Below are 27138 nucleotides of genomic sequence, written 5' to 3'. Positions count from 1 at the left end.
AAGCAGCGTGACCTTTTGGTGGGATAAATGTGATGGAATTAATTTTGGACAATTTCAACTTGAGCTCCTAGTAGAATCGTCATCGCTCAGTCGTGTCCAACTCTCTGTGACCCCATGGACTACAGCCCGCAGGCCCCTCTGTCCAGGGGATTCTCCAGCAAGAACACTGGAGTGGGTGCCCATTCCCTCCTCCAGGGGATCTTCCCGACCCAGGGATCGAACTTCTGTCTCCTGCACTGCAGGCGGGTTCTTCATCATCACCGAGCCCCCTGGGAGTCCCCCTGCTCCCCACCAGTAGGATGCCCAGGTGGGAATGCCCCATGGCAGCTGGTCTTAAGGATCTGGAGCTCGAGAGAGACGCTGAGGCTGGAGTCGGCGCTGCCTTTTCCCAGTCCCCGCAGATCGCCCGTTTCCCATCTTCGTTTCCCAGCGTGGTCCTGGCTTCCCCCGCTGGCTCTGCCTTCTTTTGTTACTGCTGCTCCCACGCCACCTTCCTGCCGAAGTCCTCTGTAGGCGTCTGCCGATTGAATGGAGGTGTTTGCCTCCAAGTTTTGCTCTTCAGAGCTTGTCTCTCCACTACTGGTTTGCCTGCTTAAAAGATAACTCACTTTGCGTCAGGTTAGTGTTTTCCAGCATCCCTATAGCATCCTCCCTTTGTAGGGGTCTTACACAGTCAGGGTGTTCTCCTTCACTGGCACTTTCTCACTTAATAAAATAGTTCTGGGACTTGCCTGGCGGTCTAGGGGTTAAGACTCTGAGCTTCCACTGAGGGCGCGTAGTAGATTCAGTCCCTGGCTGGGGAACTAAGATCCCACATGCCTCACACCACAGCTCCCCCGCCAAGAAAAAGCGAGAAAAGAAACAATCCTCCTGTCGCAGTCAAGCTGCACCCAGCACAGCAGATGATAGGTGCACACAGTGACTGCCGGTTGGATAAGTGGGTTGTGACAGAGGTAATTTTTATTTATTTTATTTTTGGGTCCGTTGGGTCTGTATTGCTTCGTGCAGGCTTTTCTCTCGCGGCATCTTTTTGCGGTGGTGGTGGGGCTTCTCATGGCAGCGGCCTCCCGTCGTGTGGTGCCCAGGCTCCGGGGCGCAGGCTCAGCAGTTGTTGGCACACAGGCTTAGCTGCCCAGGCTCCGGGGCGCAGGCTCAGCAGTTGTTGGCACACAGGCTCAGCTGCCCAGGCTCCGGGGCGCAGGCTCAGCAGTTGTTGGCACACAGGCTCAGCTGCCCAGGCTCCGGGGCGCAGGCTCAGCAGTTGTTGGCACACAGGCTCAGCTGCTCCGCGGCCTCTGGGATCTTCCTGGACCAGGGATCGACGCGGTGTCCCCCGCCCTGGCCATCGGGTTCTTATCCACTGGACCAGCAGGGAAGTGGGATAGAGGGCTTTGAACATCAAACTCAGCCTCACGACTACTGTCCACCTGTTATATAAGCACATGTGTCTCACTCCATGATGTCCCGTTAGAGGGATGTGCGTGTCCCTTGGTTCTGACACTGAAGCTCCAGTACTTTGGTCACCTGATGAGAGGAGCCAGCTCATTGGGAAAGACCCTGATTCTGGGAAAGATTGAAGGCAGGAGGGGAAGGAGGTGGCAGAGGATGAGGTGGTTGGATGCCAGCACTGACTCGATGGACATGAATTCGAGCAAACTCCAGGAGATGGTGAAGGACAGGGGAGCCTGGCGCGCTGCAGTCTATGGTGTCACAGAGTCGGACACGGCTTAGCAACTGAACAAAAAGAAAGAAGTGCCCTGCCCACTGACCTGTCGAGGTTTAGTAGCAGCAAATGAAGAAAAATGCCTACGTGTTTTAATGTCGCCCATCATTGAATTGAAAAAGTACGTCATTCATTCCTGAAAAGAAATCTTCTAGACTCTGCTTCATATTAAACATTCAACTTTCATAAAAGTCCTTAATGCTAGTATTAGGGACTGGCCCTCCAGCTGCCTCCTCGCATCTGTTTATACAAAAGCGCATGCGCCCTGTCTGCAGATCTGTGCACGTGGAAGTCGCTCAGTCGTGTCCGACCCTTCGTGACCCCATGGCCGGTAGCCCGCTAGGCTGCTCTGTCCTTGGGGACTCTCCAGGCGAGAAGACTGGAGCGGGTGGCCATGCCCTCCTCCAGGGGATCTTCCCGACCCAGGGATCGAACCCGGGTCTCCTGCACCGCAGCGGGTTCTTACCGTCTGAGCCCCAGGGAGGCGTGTGCACAGCTGCTCTCAGCTCTGCTGCCCTGTGTCTCAGAGCCAGTTCGGACAGGCTTGACGTCTAGGATGATTCTCATTTTCTTACCGCTTAAGAAAGAGGACTCCTGTGTGGTTCTCACGGTGGGGACAAAGTGGTTTCTTCTTTCTTATCGACGCTGTAGCACAAGTATGAAAGAACCATAGCATAAAAGTCACAAGGGCAAGTGGTCCCCTCGTTCTTCTCCCCTGGAAACAAGCAGCCAGTGGAAGGTGGAGTCAGTGCAGCTCAGGGCTCCCAGGGGAGAGAGCGCCCGGGATTCCACTTCCCCAGGAAGACGGCCGAGGGTGGCAGGGAGCAGCCCACTGGCCTGGCAGCCTGGGGCTCAGCTCTCTGTTATGGTTGGAGCAGACGTCACAGCCTGTCTGTGGTTTCTAAGAACTGGTGGAATTTGCATGTTGAGAATCCTCGTTCCTTGGCATGAAGCAGACTCAAAAGCGTCGTTGCTCATCGTTTGTCATCTGTTGGAGAAAGAGCGTGTGATTTGTTTACTTGTAATGAAGCTTGACCATACTTCTTCAGGGGCCTTTGCAAAAGAAGGATGTGTCAGCTTACAGACCTGTCCCCATGAGTAAAACCACAGGCAGATGCTCCCCCTTCTCCCCTCTCATCTCTCATCTCTGTGCTTTATGTCTCCACTGCCAGGCCCTCTTCACGGGCTTATCTGTGGGTGAGTTCAGAAACTTCAGATGATAAAGGACACCCAGATAATTGGCCGGTTCTCCAGAGTGTCTGTCCCCTCAGCTGCTGCCAGGTTGCCTCTTAATGAGTCCGTGCAGTGACGGTGGGGTCTGAGCTCCTCCGGCTCCGTGGGAAAATGAGCTTCCCTTCATTGTAACAGCTTGCGGCTCGGGGGGGAAAATGACAGCCGTTACACAAGTTTCCTTTGAATGGAGTTTTCTTTCCCATAAATGATACTTGGAGAATACACTTAAGGGGTTATTAGTTTTCTATTTCATGCTTGGCCTGTGTGTGAGGATAACACAAGCTGTCACTGCAAATCAGCAGCTCAAGACGCTTTGTCTGGTTAATGTGAGCATTTAATATTTGGCTCAATTAAAAATTAACTGATGAAAGTACATGTCAAATGGAATTTGAAAATACCTTTTGTAGGGACTATTAAAAGGGCATGGCCAATGAGTAAATTAGTGGTTTGCAAATGTGGAGACTTTGGGGAAATTTAGTACAAGTTGAGACACTTGACTCTTCCTTCAAGCGTCTCTACCTGTTTGGCTCATTGTGAAGTTGAAACGGACATCCTCATTCGTGTTAGAATGGGCCCCCTTGCACCTCTGTGCTTTCCAGTTAAAGAGTGCGATTGTGAGCCTACAGTTGAAGCAGACAGGGCAAGAAATGGCTTATCCCTTTATCCCACTTTTTTTTTTTTTTTTTTTGAGTTGACTGCATGCTGTACGCCAGCTTGGAGAGGTGGGAGCTGGAGTCTAGGGGGTGGGGTTCATTCGACAGCAACCACAGGAGCACAGGCGGGGTGCTGGGGATGAAGACGTGCACCCCCGTCGGGGCATTTGTCAGAGTCGGGAGGTCCTCCCAGGACAGGTGCTGCGGAGGCTGGGCTGAGGGGCAGAGTGCCTCCAGCAGGCAGAGCCCGGGGACAGAGGACAGAGGCAGGACGGCACATGGGGGGCGGGACAGGGGGTCCCGGCTGGTGTGAGGGTGGGGCCCCTGCCCCCAGCACAGGCAGGGGGTGAGGGTCCCGTCGCTGCTCAGGAGCCAAGACTGCCCGCCACCCCACCGCCAAGAAAGCAGGTGAGGCTGGAGTGTACCTCCGTGAGGGCTTCATTCTAGAAAAGCTACTCTGGCCCCACTCAGCTAACGAGGCCGGTGATGTTACTGACCGGTGGAGGCGGGCCCAGGAGCCCTGCAGAGCCTGGGAGCCGACGGACTGCAAGTGAGGACCGCAAGGAACCGCTCGCTGGGAGCCGCGGCTGGGCCGGAGTGGAGACACTTGTGGGAAGATGTGTGATTGCCTGGATGCTTCGAAGCATCGCTCGCGTCTTCTTCAGTTCTGGTGGTCTTTTTCCTCCAGTCGCCTTGAAAAGAGTATGGTCAATGTCCTGGTTCTGTACGAGTAGTTTCTAAATTTCCCATTCTCTTAAATTAACACTGCCGTATTGAAACTTGTTAGATTCCACAAAAATTGTGAATCCTTTTGTTAGAATGCGGTAATTCTTCGTTAACAATCAGTTACTAAAGGTGTATTTGAAGAAGGAATTCAGTTAGGAAAGGCAGGTTTCGCAGAGCTGTGTTTCCAGGGGAAAGCATCACGACAGTGGCCTCTTGCCTTGATGGTGTATTTTAAAGTTTCCAAAGGAGCTTCGCATCTGTTGGCCCATTTCATCTTCACAGAACTCTAGGCAGCGCGGGGTTATGTTCCCACTTCTCTTTGCCTTTCCCTCCCACACCCTTTTTATTATTTGTTTATTCACACATGAAGAGAAAACGTTGACTCACAAAGCTACAGAAGGCCCAGGAAGTCCAGAGGAGCGGGAGTTCAGCGCAACTCAGAGTCCAGGAGATACTTCTCTCTGCTCTGCTTCTCGGAGTCTGTTTTCATAAGGACACCGGCTTCCTTAATAGAAACCTAAATGAGTGCATCCAGTTTTGGAAAATAGTATCCTCTACTGCTCTTTATCTCAAGCACTTTCAGAATTAAAATGTGGTCTCAACATTTCAGGTTATTTTGAGATGTGTTTTGTGTTAACGGCAGAGGGAATCTCATGTTTGCCACAGGACGCTCTTGAGCTGGTGCACTTGACCTTGAAACACCTTCTCAGGGGTCAGTAACGCAGTGACTGTGAGAATTTGCTAAAACTCCATGTGAGGGTTCTGGAAGATAGCCCCTTTCAGCAGCGGGCAAGTGGGATTGTATGGATGTAAATGATTGCTGCCGGCTGGCACCTAACTAGCAATCTATGTTTTTATTTACTTTTGAGATCATCCTCCTGTCTTTAGGGAACCAACACAAATTTGGTGAGTGAAGGGGTTTTGAACTGAAACAATGACGGTGCTTTGATCAGTAGAATTTCCTGAGTTCCTAAGGGGCATGTGGATTATACTTCCGTTCAACTCTGTTTATTCAGCGAGTAATGGTGAGAGCGCTGGATCTGTAACAGAAATCACGACGGCCAGGGACTGTCTCTCCCTCCTCTGTGAATCCAGCATTGTGGGGAAGGCAGGGCAGCACACAGGCAAATGTTGACAGCATAGTATTGAGGCTGCTGCTGCTGCTGCTGAGTCACGTCAGTCGTGTCCGACTCTGTGTGACCCCATAGACAGCGCCCAACAGGCCCCTCTGTCCCTGGGCTACAGCAGAGCAGAAACGGGGATCAGGTACAGAGTGCTGATGGGGGGATTTAATGTCTTGTATTCATGTCTGAGTTTTTCCAGTAGTATTGTTTTTTACCCAGAGGAGGATGAGTGGTTTTTCAGTTTTAAAAAATTCTTTATGTTGAAGTATAGCCAGTGAACAATGTTGTGATAGTTTCAGGCGGACGGCAAAGGGACTCACTCATATAAACATGTGTTCATTGTCCCCCGACTCCCCCCGATCCAGGCTGCCACACAGCACTGAGCAGAGGCCCCTGTGCTGGACAGCAGGTCCTTGTTGGTGACCCGGTTCATATACAGCAGTGTGCCCATGTCGAGGCCAGGCTCCCTAGCTACCTCTTCCATCCATCCTTCCCTCCTGGCAGCCGTGAATTCATTCCCTGTGCCTGTGAGTCTGTCTGCGTTGTAAGTAAGCTCATCTGTGCCTCTCTTTTCCCACTGTGCACACGGGGGAGGTGTGTGCTGCTCTCCCTCTCGGTCTGACGCGCTTCACTCAGCGCGACAGTCTCCAGGCCCGTCCGTGTTGTGGCGAATGACGCGCCTCCACTGTTTGAACGGCTGAGCGATATTCCGTGTATGTGTGTACCGCGTCTTCTTTACCCTGGATGCCTGCTTGAAAACGAGCAGCCGAGAACACGGCGCTCTATCCTAGTGAACATATCTCTCTCTCTATGCATATCATATAATACAGCCTGCGTGTGAGCTCAGAACGGTGTCCATGACCAGTACAGGATTGAAGACGACCTGCTGCCTTTAAGCTATTTCTAGTCTTTGGCCATTGTCGCACGGCATGTGGGGTCTCAGCTTCCCAGCCGGGACTCAGGCCCACACCCCCTTCGTTGGAAGCGGGTCCCTAACCGCTGCACCACCGCGGAAACCCCGGACCTGCTGTCTTCGGCTCAGTGCCTGGAGCGCCTTCCCCCTTAGCCCTGCCGATCCTGCCACACCCATTTCCATTCCCCCCACAGCGGCCATTGGCCTCCGTCACTGGGAGTCAGGAGGAAGGGAGGAAACTAATATTAATCGGACCTCCACATGTGCCAGGCTCTGAGTTTAACACATTTATGGGCAGAAGATTATTTAACCCCAGTAACCTCCCCCCTGAGGGTAGGAAGTAGAATTATGGATGAGGAAACAGAGGTTCTGCAAAGTCAAGTCACTGCCTAGTAAGAGGCAAAACCAGATCCTTTTCTAGGCCATCCAAGTGGTCATCGATAGCCTCTGAAACTCGAGAAACTTTTTAAAATCTAAAAACAGAACTCTACGAAAAATAACAGTTTGATGCATGTGACTTTTTGGTTTCTTTGCATCTTTTTAGGAAGCCAGTTAGCCATCTTTATCTTAGTAACTAGGAGCTGAAACCTTTCGCTCTGTGGATTTTAAAGCTCTTTCATAGTTGAAAAGAGAGAGGCGCACAGCGGAGCAAAGTGTTCTGCCTCTCTCCTCTTTGGCTCCAAGTCTGTATAAATAGCCTTTGAAAAATACGTAGTAATCACTGCTTCACACCCAGACCAGACACCTGATTCAGAAACCCTCCCCAGGGGCAGTGTGGGGTGGTGTGTGTGTGTGTGTGTGTGTGTGTGTGTTGAAATAACAAACCCACAGAGCTTTCCTGGTTCAAGAGAAATGATCTCACTGTCCGATTGTAACCTGCCTAATGCCTTCATCAAAACAGGGACAAGTCTGCGGTTTTACCCCTGGTTTGATCCTCGGCCCTTCACTGTTCTTATTTTAGGCATGACCTTCATGTTTTTTCCAAGAGTCCAGAGTTGGAATGACATGTTACTACCCTTTACAAGATGACGATGTATCTGTTTTTATATTTAGCTGTAAATTTTATTCTACTCATAAACAAACCCACCTTCAGCAACTGTGGTGCATCCAGAGAGAGTTCTTTCCGTCCTCCTCGGTGTGATCTGGATACATTTGGCCTAGAACAGCGCAGTGTTTCCAGCATAACATTCGAACAGGATGCTGTGTTGATCTCAGGGCTCAGGGAGTGTCCGCATGGGCCAGGAAACTATTTTCTTAAAAGAAACTAAAACACCAAATTCTGACAAGATAGGAAACTCTTAGTAGGCTCCTTATGCAACTCTTCCCCACCCCACCCCCCACGGCAATCTCATTAATTGTTATATCTCTTGATGTTATTAAACACATAGAGATGGAATATTTAATTTTAGGTTCATGTGCAGAGTGAAATAACTCAAATTCAAGAGGGAAAGAAAAGAACCGTTTTAAGAAGTTTGCTTAGTAAAGCATATATGAGTTTAAAAATTTCAAACATTTCTCCCAGGCACAGCCCATTGTAACTTTTAGAGTAGACCTTCCTGATATCTCATAAGGAAGCAAAAAAGAAAGGTGCGTTATTATTCAGGCAGAGGGACAATAGTAACCTTTCACTAAGCGAGACAGAGTTCAACATCAAACCCTCCAAGCCCTAGATTCTGTGCTTGCCAAACTGAACACACTACCAGATACACCCTCTCTCTCTTATGGATCAGACTGCTTTCAAAATATTGTTCCAATATAACCTAAAATGTTTCATTTATAAGCTATAACCCAACAGTATGATATTTAAAAGGCTGCCTCTGTTCTTTTACAAACCCTCAAACATCCCAGTGACTCCAGATATTTGGGATCTTTGTTCTCTTCATGACCAAGTATGTGACCCCGGGGTTGTCTGGCTGGACCTGAGGACGAGAGGAGGGTTTGGAGTCTGTGTCCAAGACGGGCTTCCCGGCCTCCTCCGCGGCGGCTCTCCCGGGATTATCCAGGGTGTCCCCGTGGGCCACGGGAGCACCCCTTTGCCACCTGTATGCCGCTCGTGAGGGAAAGGCCTTGGGGACTGCAGACACCGTTCACACCTTCAGAGTCCTCCGGGTGATTCTCATGATCCTCAGGCCGACTAGGAACGAGGAAGTAATTTCAACCCCTGCCTTGCAGAGGGAAGTCACAAAGTCCATGTGCTGACTTAAAGGTCACACCGACTCATAGAAGCAAGCCGTCTTTCTCGAGAGGCTTGCTTTAAAATACACGTGCACGCTACGTATCTGTACGTGTGTGTGTACCTAGTGATAAACCATACGTGACTAAAATGCACCATTTTAGTCATTTCTGTGTGCAGTTCAGTGCTCTAATAAGCATGTTCACACCGTCATCTGGGGCTTCCCTGGTGGCTCAGACGGTGAAGAATCTGTCCACAGCGCAGGAGACGTGAGTTCGATTCCCGTGTGGGAAAGATTCCCTGGAGAAAGGAATGGCAACCCACTCCAGTTTCCTTGCCTGGAGAATTCCATGGAGGGAGGAGCCTGGTGGGCTAGGGAGATATAAACAGTATGTACCTCTAGGGGCTGCCGTGACGATTAACAAGTGAACACTTGCAAGGCCCTAGAGTAGAGCCCAATACGCAGTTAGCACTGTATAAATCATAATCGTCGTTACAGTAGAAGCAATTTCGAGCTGTGCCGTCATTTTGCCCAGAACTTTTCATCACCCTGAACGCCCACCTCCGCCTTAGGCTCTGTCCCTATGAACTCGGGCTCTCGGGCTCTCGGGCAGGTGGAACCATGCGACACTGCCCTTCCGTCTGGTTTATTTTGCTTAGTGTAATGTTTTCAAGGTTGCAGCATGGCTGGGAATTTCACTTGTTTTTAAGGTTGAATAATTTTCCACCCAATTAAAAAAAAAATACATCTTCTCTCAAGGTTAGTTATCATTTTTTCCCCAGCCAGTAGAAACCGTGAATATGGGTAACTAGCACTGAGTTGGCAGAGGAGGCCAGCAAATTATTGAAAAATTATTTCCAAGAGTCTTGATTGCAAGAAACAAGATAAAAATGCTATTAAGATTAGCCCAGGGAATAAAGAGCACGGCCATGTGAGGCTCCTCTGTGTGGGGCAGGCAGTAATGAAGATCTCGGCGCCCCTGAGGTTATCAGTGGGGTGTGAGCGGGGCGGTCTTCCTTACTCCTGAGGATGCTGCTGACTCATCAACTCAGGCTTCGTTTCCATAGGAAGAGTTGAAGAGTTCAGGGAAAGTGGGTAATAAGTTTCAGAAGTATCTCCATTCTGAATTGTTATCTATTTATTTTTAAGTTTAGGCTTCAGTCATCTGAAAAATCGACTTAAGTGAAATGATTCATTCCAGAGAGTGGGACAGAGGAGGGAAAGCAGCAATAGTGCAGAAAGAATCTAAAGAGGCCAACAGCCCTTCAGCGACTTTACTCACCCGCCGTCCTTTTCCTTCTCCTGCCTTGCTGAGTAGAGAATTGGTAGGAACTTGACCCAAGTGGCTGTGACTGTTGTGACTTCCGAGGGTGTTTCTGCTGTCACGCTGCATCTCAGTCTTCCTCTCCGTGCACACATTACATCGCTGGCGTATTTAGAAGAGCCGTGTGACACACAGTAGCTTGTGTGAGGTGCCGCTTTATAGTCAAAGCCTGAACTCTGAGCATCTGCCTCCCAACTTCAATCTGAAATGCGTGCGGGTCTGAATCTCTGTGACTCCAGGGACTGTAGCCCGCCAGGTTCCTCTGTCCATGGGATTCTCCAGACAAGAATACTGAAGTGGGTTGCCATTTCCTCCTCCCGTGGATCTTCCCTGCCCAGAGGGTGAGCCCGTGTCTCTGGCGTCTCCCGCATTGGCAGGTGGAGTCTTTACCGCCAGCACCACCCGGGAAGCCCTCAGGCTGAGACCATCCTGCAGTGAAGTGTGGCCCTCTGTTCATCTCACGCTCTCTGTGCCTGCTAGGGGTCTGGGCGTGGTCTCTGGCCTCATGGAGGGCAGCCTCCAGGAAGACAGACACACAAATACACGTGACCGTCCAGTGAGTCTTTTCCTGGAACGTTAAGGTGGCTTCTCAGAGGATGAGCCGTTTGGCCTGGGTCTTGAATGATGAGTAGGAGCTTGTCCCGTGTAAGCATTAACGGAGTCCAAGAAAGGTCTCATGCGCTTGACAGTGGTACAGGGGTCAGCCTGACCGGCATGTGGGGGTTACGGGGTGAAGGAAGGAGATGAAGCTGAGGGCGCAGTGAGGCTGACTCAAGGCCCTGACTGTCTCTGTAGGGAACTCAGATTTGATTTTTCACGCAGAGATCTGGTGAAGGTTTCTGGCAGGATGGTGGTGTGTGTGTGTGTGTTGCGGGGGAGGGCAGCACGGAGCGGGATGGGGCGATGGAGCAGGGGTCCTTCTTGGGGTGCAGCTGGGCACCAGCGCCTGCATGCCTGCCCATCTTCCCACTGAGACAGGACAACCATAGTAGGCTTTCAAAGGCAGAGTCAGAGGCTTCCTGGCGGCCCAGGGGTTAAGACTCCACGCTTCCACTGCAGGTTTGACCCACGGTTGGGGAACTAAGATCCCACCTGCCACGCATGCAGCATCCCCCCCCCCCGCCCCCCATAAAACGTAGAATCGGCGAGATTTGTTGGAGTTGAGGACTTTGGATGCCATTTGACCATCACTGAACACTCTGGGGCCAGCACAGACTGGGTGCCCGGTAAATGCCAGCTGTCTCGCTGGTAGCACAGACAGTTGCCCTGGGGCCCTCTGAGCGGAACTGCAGGCTTCACACGGCGCCCGGCTGTGCTCGTGATGAAGCAGAGGTTCCTGGGGTGCGCGCTCCGGGCCGGAGGCTTCCTGAAGCTCTGTCTGCGTGATCGCGCCTGTTCCGGTCGTCGGTGAGCTGGGGTTAGGCGCTCTTCACGACCTCTCCCTCCTTCCACAGTCTCCCGAAAGCTGCTTCTGTCGAGGCCCCAGAAGAGATGACTTGGGGCAAACCGAACCCGCGGCAGGATACGGAGAAGCCTGTTTAGGAAACCACTCGTCTCCCGCAGACGCACCATCTGAGACGACCGTAGTAGAAGCAACGGGGCAATAATCTCCGCGCCAGTCTTTTCCCTGGCGTGAGAAACCGCTTTTGTAATGAAAATGGAATTTCCCTGGGAAATCGTCCTAGAAAGAGATAGGCAGCTGAAATAAAATAACAAAGATGTTAAATAGAGTCGAGCAGTTTTCTGCGTGCTTTCCGCGTGACGCTGGCCTGCCCGGCGGTGTCACGTACGTTGCTCACTCGCCGTCTGCAGTCGGAGCCCTCGGTCCTGGAGGAAGAGACAAGGAGCGGGGCGCGCCCCCCCCGAGGCCCCTGTTGCCTCCAGCGTGCTTCCCACTCAGGGCTGCCGTTTGGAGGGGCCGCTGGGGTCAGCGTTGCCCCCGGGGCAGCAGCCTCTGGCTTTCTGGAAGGAAGAGGGGGTGAGTTTGGTTCCTCTTGGGGCCCACGGCGCTCAGGTGCGCGTGTGTCTGCCTGGATGGGTGCAGCCCCGCGCGGGGCTGTAAACACAGGCCAAGGTCCGAGTCGTGGAAAGTAAGCTCTTGTTGTAACCAAGGAGGTGGCGGTCAGGTCACACCTCAGAGCTCCTTCACGTTTACCCCGGAAGACCTGGATTTTCATGTCAGTGTAGGAGGGCTCCGTTGCAATGCTGATTCTGATTGGAGGGTCTCTCTTGCTCTCCCGCCCTCCTAACTGGCGACCAACAGCGGTGGCTGTCGCAGCCCAGAGGGAGGGCGCAGCCTGGAGACCAGCCGAGTCCCCTTGGCTCCAACCTTACGCAAATCTGCTCAACAGAATGCAGATGGTTTCGCAGGGATGCAGGACCCCGCGGTACGTGCTCGTCTGTTTTCAGCCTCTCCTGGGCGCTTCGCAGCAGCCGCTTCAGAGGCCAGGCCCGCAGTGCGGCCGGTTCAGGATGCCTTGGAGGAAGGGCTCGGAGCGCCGTGGAGACCTCGCCGGCCTTTGCTCCTGAGCAGCAGCGTCCCTTCTGGCGCCTGAGACCAGGGCTCCTGTGCTGTGAGAGCAGGGACCGTTCGGCACGGGCTGATGGCTTTCGTTGCTGTTTTCAGCTGCTGAGTTGTGTCTGATTCTTTGCCACCCCGTGACCTGCAGCATGCCAGGCCTCCCTGACCGTCACTGCCCCCTGGAGTCTGCTCAGGCTTTTCAAGCCTTTTACTGCCCCTCTGATCCCAGTCTGCCTCTCAGCACTTCGCATCCCGCATGTCAGCTCACTGCGAGGCAGTGTGCTCAGCAGTGATCAGAGGCTCACGTGTGCCAGCAAAGTGTGGACCTGAGTCTGAAATCTACCTTGCACTGTCCGGCGTGGGCCTCCAGGCACGGTGGCTCTGGGCCCTGTGAAAAAAATTGAAAGTGAAAGTCACTCAGTTGTGTCCGACCCTTTGCGACCAGATGGACTGTATGGCCCATGGAATTCTCCAGGCCAGAGTATTGGAGGGGCTAGCCATTCCCTTCTCCAGGGGATCTTCCCAACCCAGGGATCGATGCAACCGGACTGTAAAATACACACTAGGTTTCAAAGACTTAGTATGAAAAGATGAGTGCAAGCTAGTCATTAGTCACTTTTCTGTCAATTGTGTGTTGAAATGATAATATTTTGGACATGTTGGTTGGAATAAATATATTCAGTGTGGCTACTAATGAACTGAAAATGACATCCAGGGCCCATGTTTTATTTTTACTGGATGCACGGGTCTAGACTGCTAATCATTTATCCCGTAGTGTGGCCCTCTTTTGATTCCTGTATTTGGATATCATTATAGAGGAGGGCTGGAGAAGGCAATGGCAATCCACTTCAGTGTTCTTGCCTGGAGAATCCCAGGGACGGGGGAGCCTGGTGGGGTGCTGTCTATGGGGTCTCACAGAGTCAGACACAACTGAAGCGACTTAGCAGCAGCAGCAGCAGCAGAGGGGAGGGGAGGGCAGAAAGGCCTTTCCTTCCCCCGGATGGCGTGCAGTGTGGACAGGTCTGTGTCATGCTGTGTAACTTCACCAAGTGGGTTAAAGCCAGGTTCTGGTTGATCCCATTGTTGGTCCACCAAGGTAGGAAAGGCCTGGCCACACTTATTTTATAGCTGAATATTTTTCAAGGATAATTCCACTCACATGTATAATTTCAGACTTTTGACATACAGTTCACTGCCTGTAAGAAATACCCTGAAAATTACCCCTGGAAATATCTACCATGTCAAGATAGTGGAATGAGGTCCTATTTAAAGTAACTGAGTCTGTGTGTGTAAATGGACTCAGCCATGTCCTACAGCCCGACACGATGCTTTAATCAGAGAGCGTCGCTGGTGTTTAGTGGAAAGAATGGACTCATGTGGAATGTTTGTGTCCATCAGGTCAAGGGCAGGGGAGGGTCAGGCCATGGAGTCACGACGGGGGGGCCCTTCCTTCTGCTGGAAGTCAGCGGCTGTCGTGTCTGACTCCTGGCAGCAAGAAGCAGAATCGGTGGCTCTCACCTGTCAGGGAGGTCTGAGATTCAGCGGGGTCATTCATGGGGTGGAAGGACGGATGTCCGTGGGGTGGAGGGCAGAGCAGGACCCTGGGCTGAAGCGGCGAGGGCTGAGATGCAGGAATTCACATCTGAGTTGTTTACTCCCACTTCCTATGGCAAACGTGCGGGATTTTCCTGACACCAACAAGCAGTTCCGCAAATTCCTGGACGTCAGCTGGGTGTCCTACACTTCAGCTCAGTTCGGACGCTGACTCCCTGGAGTTCGAATCAGTTCCCCCGCACATCGAGGGCCCCGTCCCTCAGGACTGCCCGCACTGTGGACTCCAGCTGGAAGCCTGGGCCACTGAAGGGCTCTTGGAGCCGCTCCCTCGTGCTGCTGACCTGTTAGCGTGGCTCACAGGACTCAGGGGTGTGCTGCTGCCTCTGTTGATGGTTTGTTCTAAAGGGTGCAGCTCGGAAGAGCCGCGTGGGGAGCAGGATGTGGAGGAGGGGCGTGGACCTCCGTGCCCACTCTGGTTGTGCCACCTGCCAGCACCCCAGGATCCTTGCCGACCTGGAGACTCTCAGAACCCCATAGTGGAGGGGCTTTGCTGCCATTTCATTGTGTGGGCATGATGGATTGATGTCATCCGTGTCTGGCCGTTGGTGATCAACTCCATCCCCAGTTCCTCCCCTCTCCCCGGGAGGTCTGGAGTCCCAACCCCCAAGCATGCCTTGGCCTTCCTGGTTGACCAGCCTCCACCCTGAAGGGATTCCCCAGCCCCCAGGCATCTCTTTAGCACACAAGGGACACTCTTCACTGGAGATTCCAAGGGTCAGGAACTGGGGAGAGGCCGCACACGTCACAGGTGTTCCTCTCACCCCATCTTCAGGGAGTGATGAGGATTTTCAGAGCTCTGTGCCTGTAACGGGTCGGTGTGGTGGCCGTGCTCAGTCGCTCAGCCGCGTCTGATCTGTGAGACCCCATGGACTGCAGCCCCCAGGCCCCTCTGTCCGTGGGATTCTCCAGGCTAGAATACCGGGGTGGGTTTCCATCTCCTCCAGGGGATCTTCCCCACCCTGGGGCTGAGCACACGCCTCCGGCTCTCCTGCACTGGCAGGGAGATTCTTTAGCACTGAGCCGCTGGGAAGCCCCCGGGACTGGAGACAAGGCCAAACGCCCCTTTTTCGTCATGTCACAGCGTCACACAGCGAACAGGGACAGAGATGGCGAGGCGGACTTCTGGGGAAGAAGAGAGGAGCTGTCAGGGCCAGGCCAGGAGGAGGGGTGGCAGAGAGGTCAGCGCGGTGTTCAGGGCCCCAGAGCCGAGGGTCTTGGCTGTATCCTGCTGCAACGTACCTGCTGTTCGGGCCAGTCACATTCTTCTCTGAGCTTCAGTTACTTCATCTGCAAACCAGGGAGTTAGGTTAGAGGGTCCGCCTAAAATTTTGTGATTCTGTGGGCTTTGAAGGCCAGAGAATGCGCTGGGGTTGTATTAGTGAGGGATCCTGAGAGCGGAGGGTTTGGTTTTTACTGCTGTTCTTCCTTTTGTCTCGTCTGCTCGGGGGCCCTGAGACCCACGGCGAGGGTCAGTGTGATGGTTAGCCTGGACCGTTTGTTTGGCCTCAGATGAGACAGAGGTGGGGTCGGGGTTGCCTTGCGGCTGCAGCCAGCACGCGTGTGTTGCAGTGTAACGGCTGAAAACACACACACTTAATTGTCTTTCTTGGCGCTCTCTGTTCTCCTCCTCCCCATACCTTCTGTGATTTATAATTATTTCTCCTCTCATATCTTGAGAGTCTCAGGTAGCCGTTTTCCCACATGGATCACAAGCTTTAATAAATCACTCCTGCTCTCTGAACAGTCAGCCGCTGGTTTCTCTACCCTCTACTTCCTGTGAGTTTAAAAAGTTTCTGGGCCATAGACAAACACGGTAAGAATTTAACCACCTTTCCTTTTCAAAGATATTTTAATTGCTTTTAATAGGTGCGGAGACAAAAGCCCTCCGATCCCGAGGTAGCTTTGAGTTTGGTTGAGCGTCGCTCTGGAGCCCAGGCCCCCGCGGGGACCCAGCCACCCTCCCACCTCGTCTCCTCTGCCCAGCGCCAAGGAGCCTGGCACGGTTTCTGTTGGAATGAAAAGATTGGCTGAGGTGCCCTAGACTGCAGCCCCACCAAACGGTGCGCAGAACGTTTGGTCTACATACCAAGGCAGCCTGCGGATTAATTGCATTCCCTGTGATCACAGAAAAGGCGCTGCATTATTCTCTTCCCATTTTAAGAATGACAGGCGGCGGCTGTGCCAGCTCCGAGCATCACACGCGGTAACGCGCGCCTCGGAGATGCGGGGTTTGGCTGTTGAAACGCATGGACGTGACGGCCTCTGGTCGGCCCGCAGCTCCGTCTTGAAAAAGCGCTAAAGTTGAACTGTTTCATAACTGGTCCTGTCGAAGGTCAGGAGCCTGGTCAGGAAGGGTTGCCGTAAGCTGACGTGAGCTGTGAGAGCGTTTCCCGATTTGGAGCCTTCCTGTGAGTTTTGAAGCAGGGCTGTTCTGGCGGCCTTGCTGCGGCTGAACCCCGGTTTCCTTTGTGTTTGTATGGGGGCTGGAGAAAAAGGGGCCTGGCGTCTTCCGTGCGTCCTTGTCTTCGCCTCTCCCAGGCCTGTGCCAGCCTGCACGTGCGCACCCCAACAGCTCGGGCCAGAGCTGCACTCTCGCTCGCCGCGGCCCCTTCGAGCCCCCGTCCCCTCTGCGCGGAGCGCCCCCGTTCACCCGCAGGCACAGCTGCGCGTCCGACACGCGCGTTTCTCTCCCGCTCGCTCTCTTCTCTGACCCTGCCGAGGCTTTCGCCTGAAGGGCTGTTGGTGAAGACTGTGCCCAGCCGGGAGGAGAGGGGAGAAGCAGGTGTCAGGCCGTGTGGTGGGGTTTCCTTCGCTGAAAATTGTTATTCTGTGCAGCACCCCACCCTCCCTTCTCAGCTCCCCGAAAAAAGACGTAGAGCTCTGCTGATGGTAGGGCTTGAGCGCCTTTTGGTGTAAGATGCTCAGTGGTTCAGAGAACCTCTCATTCTGGGCAGTGCTCTCCAGAGAAGTGTTTAGATTTCCTGAGGTTGAACCTCGACCTCCCTTCCTTCCGACCCTGTGGCTCCTGGGCCGCCCTGCAGGGCGCAGGCGGGGGCCAGCCGCTGGGGGCCCGGCTTGGCCGCGATGGGGGCGGCCTGGGTCGCGTGTTCGCGGGCTCTTTGTTCTGGAGCGTCCCTAGCCGAGTGCTGCTGTTTCTGTCCAGCCGCTCGGTCCGCCCCGTGGACTGCAGCACGCCCGCTCCGCGGGCCCCTGTCTCCCGGAGTGTGCTCAGATTCACGTCCACTGAGTCGGGGATGCTGTCTGACCATGTCATCCTCTGCCAGCCCGCTCTCCTCAGCGCGTGCCCCCGGCCACAGAGCGGCTCCGGAGACCACCAGGTGGGGTGAGAGCCGCCCTTGGTATCACTTGTCACCCACGGCAGGACAGAGGTGCCCGAGGCGCAAGTGGCTTTTGCCTGAGCTGGCGTGCCGGCTCCTCTTTGCTTGTGTGAGTGTGTGTGAGTGTGTGTGTGAGTGTGTGTGAGTGTGAGCGTGTGTGAGTGAGTGTGTGTGTGTGAGTGTGTGTGTTGTGAGTGTGAGTGTGTGAGTGTATGAGTGTGTGTGTGAGTGTGAGTGTATGAGTGTGTGTGAGTGTAAGTGTGTGAGTGAGTGTGTGAGTGTGTGAGAGTGAGTGTGAGCGTGTGTGTGTGTGAGTGTGTGTGTGAATGTGTGTGTGAGCGTGTGTGAGTGAGTGTGTGTGAGTGTGTGTGTTGTGAGTGTGAGAGTGTGTGAGTGTGAGTGTGTGTGTGAGTGTATGAGTGTGTGTGAGAGTGAGTGTGAGTGTGTGAGTGTATGAGTGTGTGTGAGTGTGTGTGTGAGTGTGTGTGAGTGTATGAGTGTGAGTGTGTGTGAGTGTGAGTGTATGAGTGTGTGTGAGTGTGTGTGAGTGTGTGTGTGTGCGCACGTGCGCTGTGAGGGTACGTCTCCGTCTGTGGAAACTCCTGCAGCAGGCACCTTTTCTAACAGTCCCTCTCCCCACCTGCACGCACCTGTTTCACTCACAGAATCACCGAGAACTTTTAAGCCAGCTTTCAGTGGCATGTCCTGTGGCTGAAGAACCATTCATTTGAGACCCTGGGGAAACGGCTCTGTCTTCCTTCAAGACCACTGTGTCTGCTGCCCGTCCTGAGTGCCTGCCCGGGGCCACGCGTCATGCCTTCTCCTTCTGTGTGTGGGCCCCCCTCTTTATCATCAGGCCGCATCCCCCAACCCAGAAAGCTGTGAGTGCAGCAGAGGGAGGCTGGGCTACGCATGAGATACACTGTGCTTTCTAGAATGTTCTAGAACTGTGTCACTGTTTCAGTGCTCACATTAACCTATTAGATCGCCATTCTTTCATATCTAGGAAGACCTTAAAATTTGTTGTCCAAGCTGGGGTACTTGTGAGAATCACAGAAGGTATTAGGAATTATTACTCTTGGACGTCAGGGTAAATTGGGGTGGTCCCAGCAAACTGACATGCGTAGTAATGACCCTGGGCACATCCATCTTTTTAAGGATTAGACATCATTTTTTTTTTTTCAGTTTTGTGCCAAGTCTTCCAGCATTTTTCTGAAAACCAGATGCACTGCTTTGTAGGTTTCTGTGTCTTTCTGCTGAAACATCACCCTCCAGACTGAGAACCACCTTTCTTCCATGCAGCCTCTCAAGGTCTTGTCCGACCCTGCATCTCCCACCCTCGGGACGAAGTCAGCTCGCGAGCTCCTGATGCCCGGCTCTCCTGTGAGCTCAGCTCTGCTTTAAAGTGGCTTCTAGGCTTCTTGGACTGTAATTGAGCTTCTTTCCCATGGGATTCTTCTCTCACACAAATTCACCGCTTTGTTTAGGAGACTAAGAATAGGACGAAGAGACATGAGCTAGACTCTGTGTCTGTCTCAGCAAGGCTCTCTCCCACCTTCCTACACGAGGGAGGGACATATCTGAAGAATGCTCGCAGCAGTTTTGTTTGTTTCATTGAGGGGAAAAAAGAACAGTCGTGAGTAGCCCGGGACCTTGTTGGTGGGACAGAAATGGTCCCATATGGACTGAGTTCTAGGGCTGTTGGCTTGTTTTTGTGCTGTTGAAACTGCCCTTCTGTGCAACCTTACTGGGGGGCAGGGATAGTTCTGATTTAAATTGCAAACTCCAGGAGGGTGAAAGTGAAAGTCGCTCAGCCGTGCCCGACTCTTTGTGACCCCATGGACTGTAGCCCGCCAGGCCTCTCTGTACATGGGTTCCCCAGGTAAGATTCCTGCAGTGGGCCGCTTCCTCCTCCTGGGATCTTCCTGACCCAGGGATCGAACCCAGGTCTTCTGCACTGCAGGCAGGTTCTTTGCCTTCTGAGCCCTCAGGGGAGCGCCTCCTGAGAGGGTCGAGGCCCTGTGTGTCTCACTGTCTGTGAACGGTGCCCAGGGCAGGGCTGTGAGTCTGCCGACCCTCGATGGGCACCAGCTTCCACGCTCAGGCTGACCTTCCCAAGAGCCTCACGCCCCACGGGACAGTGGCCGCCCCTGCCAGGTAACTTCCCGTCAACACCGTGTTGTGAGTCTCTGATAAGAAAAGTGATGACTTTTTGAAAAATGTAGAATTTTCTTTTTGTAACCACTAACTCCCATCTGCCCAGTCAAAATAATAATACATTTGGGGAACAACTCAGTGATTTTTTCAACAAATAAGAAGAGTGGACACCAGCAAACACGCCCCCGAGAAGTTGGCACTGAGAGAGAACCAGCTTCGCCTCACCAAGTAGCTCTTGTGAAAACTTATCCTTTTTTTTTTTTTTTTTTTTTTTTGCTTTTTTTGCACTTTTCAGCCTGCAGCTCAAGTAGGCCACAGGAAAAGCATGGCGTACCTTCAAAGAGCCGGCTGGGCTGGCTGGGCTCTTTGTATTCGTGGAAAACAGCTGTGGGTGCCGAGCGCCGAAGTCGGCTTTTGTTCCACGCGAAGGTGGAGAGGCTCGGTCTTGAGCCGCCTCGATCTTCCGTGGTGGAGGAGTTGGCAGATGTCGAGAGCTTTATCAGCGTCTTTGGGGCGTTTGAAACGGGTTCCTAATGAGCTGGGGAAGAGAGACGCGGGCCCGCCGTGGGAGGAGGAAAGACACGCGCTTCCCACGCAGCGCTCGCGTCTTCTCTCGGTCAGTGTCGGGGCTGCAGAAGAGTGAATGCATTGGATGGTTTGTTTCCATTGCCTTCTGCCGGATAATAGAAGTGCCGCTCGAAGCCCTGCGTTCTTTTTTCCTGCAGACTGAAGCGGGGATGAAGCCTGGGAAAGGAGAGCTGTCCAAGCTCCGAGTTGTATTTCCCCCCTTCCCTCGTGCTCTCTCACACGAAATGCCAGCAGTGGGGCTTAGCCTGAGCTTCGGTTGTGAACGACTGCAGCCCTCGCCTTTATCATGAATGAGGTGGTGAGGTGTTTCATTTCAAGTTAGAAACGAGTTTTAGGAACGTGCTTTGTGTTCGGGGGAATGTGTTGAGTAAGCGGTTTGGAAGGTCCTTTAATGCCACTCGCCTTGACACACCTCTGTCTGTCCACCAGGCAGTCTGTCTCTCCCTTTCCTTGACTCTGGCAAGTGACCTCCGACCCGGCAGCTTGAACGTCGCCGCAGGCAGCTGCTTCTCGGACGGGCACTTCCGAGAGCCCCAGCTCTGCTCTGTGCCGTTTCCCCAGGAACCTTTCCGCCTGATTTCCTGGTGGCAGCTCCCGTTTCACTTGTGGTCAGAACATTTAATTCAGGACCAAATTCCTCATGGTCCCTCCAGCACCTTCCTCGGGCCCAGCGAGTCTCTTCACGTGACCGCTGTTCTCTTGGTCTCCCAGTGTGCCGTAGGACTAGTGCGAGGCACTCAGTCGTGTCTGACTCTCTGTGACCCCGTGGACTGTAGCCCGTCAGGCTCCTCTGTCCGTGGAATCCTCCAGGCTAGAAGACTGGAGTGAGTCGACGTTTCCTTCGCCAGTGGATATGCCCGACCCGGGGATGGAACCTGGGTCTCTTGCATCTTCCCGACCCGGGGATGGAACCTGGGTCTCTTGCATTGCGGGTGGATTCTTTGCCGTCTGAGCCTCCACGGGAGCCCAGGGGTGCGGTGGAGGCTGTCTCTTCCTGCTTCTGCTCACTCACTCCCGAGTTCCCTGGTTCTCCCTGCGTCTTGCACCCCTAAGTCCTGCCAGGTGGCTCTTTGAACCTGCCTCAGTTTCGCCTCACTCCAGTTTATCTTATGCTTTGTAACAGAGTTGATCAGAATTCTTTGCTGATTTTTTTTTTTTTTCACGAAAGGGCTCCTCCTCTCCTCCAAGATAAAAGATCCCACTCTTTAAGAAAATTCACTTCTAAAGGTGAATTTTCAGCTTTCAGCTGCCCTTGCTACTCCTGAGCAAGGTTTCCTACTCTTTAAACCCATCCCGTCTTCTTTCCTCTGGGTGTTATATTTTCTTGCTGTTTTTACATCGCAGAAGGCTCTGCTTTCACCTGTTTTGTGAAAGTCTCCATCCTGAAGGCTCAGACTTCCTGGAAGAAGGTGACCTGGCTGGCTTCCACATCTCTGTCCCCTCCTAATCCCTGTTGTGACTCCATTCAAAGCTCCGTGACGTGCTCTCTGATACGGCTTTGATACACAAATGTTTACCATCCTTTTTCCCCTCCTTGCTGAGCTTATAAACTTGTTGGTATCTTCTGCATTTCTGTATCTACAACTTTGTCTAAACATAGTCTGCTGCCTGTAATTGTATTTGCTGAGTGAATGTGGTGACCTGCTCACTTCTCTCCTTGCTTCACTCATCCTCTCGACAGTCATAAATCGAGAACCTGCTCTAGCGCTAAGCGTGCAGATCCATCTGAGCAGAGCTAAGTTCCCCGCCCAGAAGGTGCTTACGTTCCAGCTTCTCCCCAAGACAAGCCATCCTTGCACCCACGCTCCTCAGCTCTCGAAGAAACGGGAAGCAGTCGTTGTAAGTGTGATTTGATTAAACTTGGCTTCCACGAACATTATGCCTTCTTAGTAGTTTCCAGCTTTGAGGATCTGACTCTTAGAACTGACGCTCATCCCAGTGGCTATGAGGATGCTGGAAACTCTACTTTCACGGTCTTGCCTGACCGTGAAATCAAGTCATTTTGCAGATTGTTCTGGAATAGTGACAGAGGTGCCCTAGATCCCAGTCTTATCTGTAGTATTGAAACTCTTGGTAGGCAGCTGCCGGTTTGCTAGAAGTAAGTCCGTGCTCATCTTCCTTTGGTTATTTGCTACATGTTGTAAAGCAAAAGGGCCTCCCTGGTAGCTCAGCTGGTAAAGAATCCACTAACAATGCAGGTTCGATTCCTGGGTCGGGAAGTTCCCCTGCAGAAGGGATAGGCTACCCACTCCAGTATTCTTGGGCTTCCCTGGTGGCTCAGATGGTAAAGAATCCGCCCGCAATGCTGGAAACCTGGGCTCGATCCCTTGGTTGGGAAAATCCCCTGGAGGAGGGCATGGCAGCCCACTCTAGTATTCTTGCCTGGAGGACCCCATGGACAGAGGAGCTTGGTGGGCTACAGTCCACGGGGTCTCAAAGAGTGGGACACGACTGAGCTGATAAGCGCAGCGCGGCACGCAGCATAAAGCAAGAGCAAAAGCGAAAATGAAACGGCGGTGAGTTACCTCTTGGCATCCATAGTGTGGAAAGCAACTTATTTTCAGAGTTTAAACTGTGTGTTATGGATGAGGAAGAAAAAACTATCGGCGGATTCATAAAAATATGGCGTGGAAGCATATTCATTGCCACGTGTGCTTAGATAGTGGTAGTGGGAGGCAGCGGGAGGCTGCCCTGCGACACGGGGGGCTCTGTGACAGCCTAGAGGCGTGGAGTGGGCTGGGAGGGGCGAGGGGGGTTCCAGGAGGCTGGGGGCATAGGCACGCCTGCGGCTGACTCAGTTGATGTATTGCAGAAACCAACACGACATCGTAAAGCAGTTGTCCTCCAATTAAAAATTTAAAGAGGAAAGAAATTATGGCAATGTTAATGACAAATGCGTTAATGGAGAATGTGCCTAAAATCTTGCTCGGATCAGGACAGTTCTCTGCTTGTGTTTTTGAGTGGTTGTTGTTCACGGGCTCACCAACTCGGACTGCCCTGAGGTACTGTTTTCATGTAGGGCTTCAGAGTCATGAGTTCCTTTTATTTTTATTGTAACTACTGTGAAATGGTGTTTGCGGAGAGATTGCTTTCAGTGCCAAAACCCAACAGTTTTGTTTTCAAATTCCTGAAAACTAAAAAAAGAAATCTTGGTGACATCAATGTTCCAAATTCGAAATATCCACAAGTGGACTCATCAGCTTCCTCCTTGAACCCACTGTTCCCGCGTCTGCTCTGTCTGGATGATATCACCATCCGCCCAGACAAAGCCCCAGCCCCTGAGCCATTTTCAGCTCGGTTTTCTCATCTGTGCGGTAGAGCTGCTCTGGAGGCAGACCTTCCCTGGGGGCCCTCTCCTGGCCTACACGTCTGCACCGCTGAGGCCCCTTCTTCAGACGCAGGCCCCGTCCTGAATTCCACCTCGGAAATCTCTCTCATCCAGAGCCCCCCTTTTTTATCCTGCTTCTGCTGAATCCAGCTTCTCTTTACTTCTGGACCATTCTCTAACCTCTCAGTTGGTTCCCCTTGTCCTTATATATCGATATACAGGAAAGTTCACTTTTGTGTAGAGTTTGGTGAGTTTTGACAGAGGGATGGAGACGTGGCCATCACCATAATCAGACACAGGACAGTCTCCCCGCCCCTAAAGAAGTTTTCCTGGGACTTCCAGGGCGTCCCAGTGGTCACGACTCTGCGCTTCTAACTCAAGGATGGGGTCAGTCCCTGGTGGGAAAGCTGAGGTCCCACTATGGAGCAGTCAAAAATGTTTTTAACCTGAAAAATGTTTATCCTCATGCTCCCCCTTGTAGGCAAACCATCCCCCATCCTTAGCCCCTGGTAGCCACTGACTTTTTCCCACCCCTTCTCCAAAATACCATATAAATTGGTCTTCCTCTCTTTGAACACCTGATCCGAGTCCATCCCTTCTTTTCAGTGATGCCACATCTTTCTAAAATGCATCTCTGTCATAGATCTCAAGAAATCCCTAATTTCTCTGAACTTCCGTTTGCTGGTGACTGGGCAAGAGTATAAAGTAATTATCCCGAAAAATTAATTTTTAAAGAAATTTGTTTTAATTGGAGGATAAATACAATATCGTGATGGTTTTTGCCATACATCAGTATGAATCGGCCGTGGGTACACAGGTGTCCCCCCCATCCCGAGCCCCCTTCCCCTCCCTCCCCACCCAGCTAGAAGAATCCTGTTCCTCCAGAGGTTGGCTCCTAAAGAGGACCCTGAGTGACTCTTGTGGAGGCCAGAAAGGCAGTGTGTCGCTCTGATCAGGCAGTGGTGCCCTGGAGCTGCTGGGGCAGAAGGAGCTCAGGGACCCGGGGAAGAAGCGACCTCGGGCAGCGGAGTGGCAGGTGGGCTAGGTCTGCAGGGGCAGCTGGGACGAGCGCCCCGGAGTGTCCAGGTCGCGTCCGGGTGCCCGGGGACCCCTGCACGAGAGGCTCCCAAGTCCCGCAGGGCTGGGAGGGCGCCTTCTGAGTGGGCCTTCATGTTGAGAAAGGAGTCAGGGGACCCGGTCTACATGGGAGTCACCGTGAAGGTCGCGGGGCCAGTGAGCAGGTGCTGTTGCCTGGCGGGGCTCGGGTGCTGAGGAAATGCTGAGCTTCTGCCCCTGATTCTGGGCCATTGGAGCGTCTCCTTTTATGTCCTGCCCCTCGCCCCGAATCGCCCCAAACCCTAAAAGGCCCCTGCCTTGGAGTCCAGGGTCCTCCTGGGATGCCAGGCCCCACCTGTGCCCCAGCTGTGTCCGCCCCGCCTCCTTGAATCCTGTCGCCACTTCAGTCCCAACCGATATCCATTTTGTCTGCATTCTCTGTTTTGATACATACCTGGGTTTTGTATCATAATTATTCATCTGTGTCTCTCTCCTCCCTCTTGAGCTTTGTTGAAGGATCTCCGTTCATGGCTGATGAAACGAAATTATTTCCTAAATAGTTTGAGAATAGTGAAAAAGAAAGTAAGGCATTTCCCCCATCCTGCTCCTATTTTTATGCTCAAGTGGCTGGTCTGTGATGGGGCAGGCTGTGGCCTGGCATGTTCCCTGCGGTTGTGAATGTATCGGGCGATCTAGTTTCAAACAGCTGTCAGACGGTCAGTGTTCCTCAGGTGGCCTTCCGTGTGCACAAGCCGAGGACTCAGTCCAGGCAGAGCTGGAGCAGTGAGGGCTCCCTACGGTGACGCAGCCAGGCAGCCTGCTGTTGCAGAGTCGGGGGGAGGCCCCCCGGTGGTGTGGGGCACCTGACCACCACCCTTCCTCACCCTTCACCCCCATCAGGTCCCGTGTGTGCTGTCAAATCGAAGTTGCCAATAGAAGCCTGGGATCACAGAGACATGCTTGCTAAAGCTGTTGACTGGGTGACCTTCCAGAATCTTCCAAGCCCATGCTGAGATGCAGTGCACCCCTCCCCCGAAGCTGGTATCGCCCCCACTTTGCTGCCTCCCTGAGCCTGTCTGTGTGGCTGACCATGTTCAGTCTGTGGCCCACACGAGTCCCGGGGGCGTTCAGCCCGTCCAGCCCTCTGCATCCGGTCTCATCTTGTATCTGCCCACGTTCAGTTTACCTGCCTCTCTCCCAGGGCAGCTCCACCCGGACCGTGCATCCCTGGTGAGGGTCTGGGGAGTCGCAGGGGCCTCTCCCCACCCAGGCTCGCTTCCTCGAGAGAAGGCGTCAAGGACGGAGCCCCCGCTGACACCTCTCTGCCTCCCCCAGCCAGTCCCCAGGACAGTGGTCCCCAGCAGCGAACAGCAGCCCTCCTTCCTGGCCGGGACAGCTGAGTACACAGGGCTCTCTGGCGGGTGAGAAGTCTCCCCTCATGGTCTTTATTTTTCCATTTAAAAGCGTCCTTCCTCTAGCCTCCTGCCCTCCCTCAGCTGCACAGACGCCCCTCTCTGTGCCTGGGGGGGGCGGTGCAGCTGCAGGTAGGCCAGCTGTGGTGGGCCCTGAAAGGCAGGGTGGAGAACCTCCGTGCCCTGGGGTGCCTGCAGAGCCTCTTTCCTCTCCCCCGGCGTCCGCACTCGCTGCCCCGGAGCCTGAGGGGGCAGCCCCTCCGGCGTCCTGAGTCTGGAGCCAGAGCTGCAGGCGCCTCCGTGAGCCCAGGAGAGGACAGCTCTGAGCAAACCCCACGTTCCCCGTCCTCGACCCGCGTGCACTGCGTCCAAAAGTCTAGTCACGATGCCCCCGTGCCGCTTTAAAGGAAGATGCTCAAACACCAGGGAGACACAGAGTCCTCTGCTCTGAATATGTTTGCTTTTGAACCACAGCTCTGAAGCCGCCTTGTTTGGATTTAAAGTTCCGCAGTGCTGATTGTGCTTCCTGTCGCTACTGCAAAGGCTGAGTCTGGTCCAGGCCTACGGGATCCAGGGCGGCCCTGGCAAAGACCACCTTGTGAATGACCTTGTGAAGAGCCTGAACGCTTTTGGCACCACCCAGGTCCTAGGAATGTCTACTTCCGGGGCCCCAAGTAGGAGAGACTGACGGGACGTTTGGGTCCTTTTGCTCGAGAGCCCTGCAGGACTGTCCGTGACCCTCCCTGTCCCGGTGTGGGGGTCCTTGGCTGTCTTAGTTGGGGGGACGCCATGACTGACCGGGGGCGGGGTTTCCCTACTGGGCAGCACCAGCTCCTCAGCTCAGCGCTGGCCTCTCCCACCTCACAGAGCGTCGCTGAGCTCCGTGCCCGAGGGCCCTGCCACTGGCCCACGTGTGTGTGGTGCTCAGTGACTTTGGCTGTGTCCCACTCTCGGCCACCCCATGGACTGGCCCACCCAGCTTCTCTGCCTTTGGGTTTTCCAGGCAAGAACACTGGAGTGGGCTGCCACGCCCTCCTCGGGATCTTCCCGACCCAGGGGTCTCTTACGCCTCCTGAATTGGCAGGCGGGCTCTTTACCGCTGGTGCAGTGGACTGGATAACTGTAGCATCCTCCCCCCGAATTCATATGTTGAAACCTAACCCCCAAGGTGGCAGTATTTGGGGCTGGGGGCTTTGGGGCTGGTGAAGAGGTTATGAGGGAGGCGCCCTCAAGACTGAGAGATCAGTGCCCTCA

At 53.4% G+C, this 27138-nt stretch overlaps 1 protein-coding gene across 5 annotated transcripts in view; it reads left to right on the top strand.

Moving 5' to 3' along the window:
- BCL2 (BCL2 apoptosis regulator) overlaps positions 1-27138 on the top strand; it is a 199725-nt gene that overhangs the window by 10086 nt on the left and 162501 nt on the right. For 2 of the 5 annotated variants that reach the window (XM_069569137.1, XM_069569136.1), the window contains one exon: positions 11325-11596. The exons of the other annotated variants lie outside the window; for them this stretch is intronic. In XM_069569137.1, coding sequence (XP_069425238.1) covers positions 11325-11477 — 153 coding nt within the window. In that variant the 3' untranslated portion in view covers positions 11478-11596. Of the gene's footprint in view, positions 1-11324; positions 11597-27138 lie in introns of those variants that run through there. 5 annotated transcript variants of the gene reach the window in all.

The sequence above is a fragment of the Ovis canadensis genome, chromosome 23, assembly GCF_042477335.2.
Source record: "Ovis canadensis isolate MfBH-ARS-UI-01 breed Bighorn chromosome 23, ARS-UI_OviCan_v2, whole genome shotgun sequence".
NCBI lineage: Eukaryota > Metazoa > Chordata > Mammalia > Artiodactyla > Bovidae > Ovis > Ovis canadensis.
The sequence above is the reverse complement of the archived record's forward strand: the minus strand, read 5'-3'. Positions and strand labels throughout refer to the sequence as shown.